This window comes from Mus caroli, unplaced genomic scaffold (assembly GCF_900094665.2).
Source record: "Mus caroli unplaced genomic scaffold, CAROLI_EIJ_v1.1 scaffold_14662_1, whole genome shotgun sequence".
Taxonomy (NCBI): domain Eukaryota; kingdom Metazoa; phylum Chordata; class Mammalia; order Rodentia; family Muridae; genus Mus; species Mus caroli.
In genome coordinates, this window is record NW_018389235.1 from 12,156 (window position 1) to 14,746 (window position 2,591).

General features: G+C 45.2%; 1 protein-coding gene across 1 annotated transcript in view; it reads left to right on the forward strand.

Moving 5' to 3' along the window:
* The window catches only part of LOC110288008 (cationic amino acid transporter 3-like), a gene marked incomplete at its 3' end in the record, with an annotated part of 21,910 nt that overhangs the window by 1,821 nt on the left and 17,498 nt on the right, over positions 1–2,591 (forward strand). Inside the window, 2 exon segments of the mRNA XM_021154471.1 lie at positions 1,923–1,946; positions 1,949–2,326. Coding sequence (XP_021010130.1) covers positions 1,923–1,946; positions 1,949–2,326 — 402 coding nt within the window.

The window sequence follows — 2,591 nt, forward strand, 5'->3', positions numbered from 1 at the left end:
GGCAGAGGTAGGAGGATCTCAGTTGGAGGCCAGCTTGATCTACATAGCGATTTTCAGGAAAGCCAAAGCTACCTAGTGAGATCTTGTCTCAAAAAAAAAAAAACAATCTACCCCTCCCCCCCCCCCCCAAAAAAAAAAACCCCAAGCAAACAAAAGAAACTCTGAAGTAATTAACATAAGGACGGTGTTTCTTTGAGTTCTACAAGACATTTTAGCTCATTAATAAAATTTGAGGAGTGGATTCTGGGGACCCCAATTTGTAGCTGAAAGGCTTGGGGTTGAAGGTAAGTGAAAACTAGGCCTGTTTTGGGGTTGTAGCCCTCAATTTATGAATTCCGTGTTAACTCCAGATAGACTGTGTCAGAACTGGATTTGGTTCATGGGCCTCTAGCTGGTGTCTGCCATTCTGGGGTGTTGGGATGTGCTAAATAGGTTTATGCCAACTTGATACAAGCTAAAGTCATCTGAGAGGAGGTCACCTCAGTTAAGAAAATGACTCCATAGAATCAGGCTTTAGGCAGACCTGTAGAGCATTTTCTTAGTGATTGATGGGGGAGTGTGAGGATAGGGAGCCATGGGACCAGGGGAGCAGGCCTGGAACACAAGTCGGGTAGAGACATTCCTAAAACCAGAAAATGTATGCTCCGGGGCCTGTATGACCTTTGCTCACATAACCCTAACCTTTGCTTCTCACTAGAGGAGGTCACATAGTGTAGCCAGGTTACACTTCCTTTCCCCTTATAAGGTCATGTCCGGCAGCACCTGGAATTTCCCCTTGTGCAAATGAAGTTTTTTTTTTTTTTTAATTTTATTTTTATTATTATTATTTTTTCCGAGAGAGGGTTTCTCTGTATAGCCCTGGCTGTCCTGGAACTCACTTTGTAGACCAGGCTGGCCTCGAACTCAGAAATACCAGTGCCACTGTGGGCTGGTTATCCAGGGTTCTGTAAGAAAGCAGGCTGAGTAAGCACGAGGAGCAAGCCATAAGCAGCATCCCTCCATGGCCTCTGCATCAACCTCTGCCTCCAGCTTCCTACTCAGTTTGAATTTCTGTCCTGATTTCAATCAAAGAAAGATATGAACAGTGTTGTGGAAGCCAAATAAACCCTTGGTGTTTCATCACAGTGATAGTAACCCTAACGAGGACATAGTGTTATTTAATACATTTCTGGGGGTCAGAGAAGTGATTTGTGCTGTGAATACAGCAGGAAAAAAAAAAAGACCTTGAACATCCACTTTAAGTGGACAGAGGTGGGTGGGGCCTGGATGTGTTTGGAGTGTGAGATTCCTTTCCTGGCTTTCTGTGCTGGGAATGGAAGTTTCAGGAAAGAAAGAAACTGCATCTTCAAACTGAACATTCTTCATGGATGACTACCCAATTAGAACCATAATTGTGTGTGTGTGTGTGTGGGGTTAGCATCTTGCAGGACTGTGAACCCCAAGATTATGTTATTGACTGGAAAAACATGTTTTTAGTTGTGGTGTGGCTCAGTCTTAATACCTTTAATCCAAGAGTTTTCTGCTTGAACATTTTAAACTGGATTAGAGTCAACCTGTTGACAGGAAGTGAACATAGGATTTTAAAGAAAAAAAAACCATAGAGCTTATGAGGGAGTCAGAAGGGCTGATAGATACACCGGAAGTAGAAGGGAGGGACCTGAGTTTGAAGGAGGTGTTTTGGAGATGGGCTTGAGGGAGGGGATTCTTTCTGGGACATGGTCTGAGAAGGAAAGTGAGCCGGGTGCTTCCTCTGCCTCTCTGAGCTAGCAGGCTTTCACCCCAGCATTTGGCTCTAGAGAGTCTTCACTGGTAGAATGCAACGGTTGAGATTTTGTTAAAAACAACGCCCAAGTGCTTGAATTAAAGGCAAACCACCAAACCATGTCAGGTGATTATTCAAGATTTCTCATCTTGTTTTCCAGCAGAGTTTGGATCCCTCCACCAGGCATAAAGATGTTATGGCAGAACCTCCATCAGTTTGGCCAGAAGTTGGTTCGCCGGCGGCCCCTGGCGGCAAACGAGCAGTCTGAGTCTTCTTTGTCTCGATGTCTGACCACTTTGGACCTGGTGTCCTTGGGTGTGGGCAGTACCCTGGGTGCAGGCGTGTATGTCCTGGCCGGGGAGGTGGCCAGAGAGAAAGCTGGACCATCCATCATCATCTGCTTCTTAATTGCTGCCCTGTCTTCAGTGATGTCAGGACTGTGTTACGCGGAGTTTGGAGCCAGGGTACCATGCTCGGGCTCCGCATATCTCTACAGCTATGTCACAGTGGGCCAGCTGTTGGCTTTCGTCACTGGCTGGAACCTAATACTCAACTATGTCATTGGTGAGGAGATGGGGGCAGGGTTTTATATAAGTAGGCCAGGTTGGTCTTGAACTCTCTATGTTAACTGAGAATGACCTGAATTTTGCCTCTACTTCCTAAAAATGGGATCACAGGACTCCTTGTTTTATTTATGAATACAGGGTCTCATGTAGCTCAGGCTGTCCTTGACCTTGATATATATATATATATAAAACAGAAGAAGGCCTCAAATCCCTGATATACATGCTTCTACTTCACCACACTCAGCCTGCCAGGAATTCTTTTT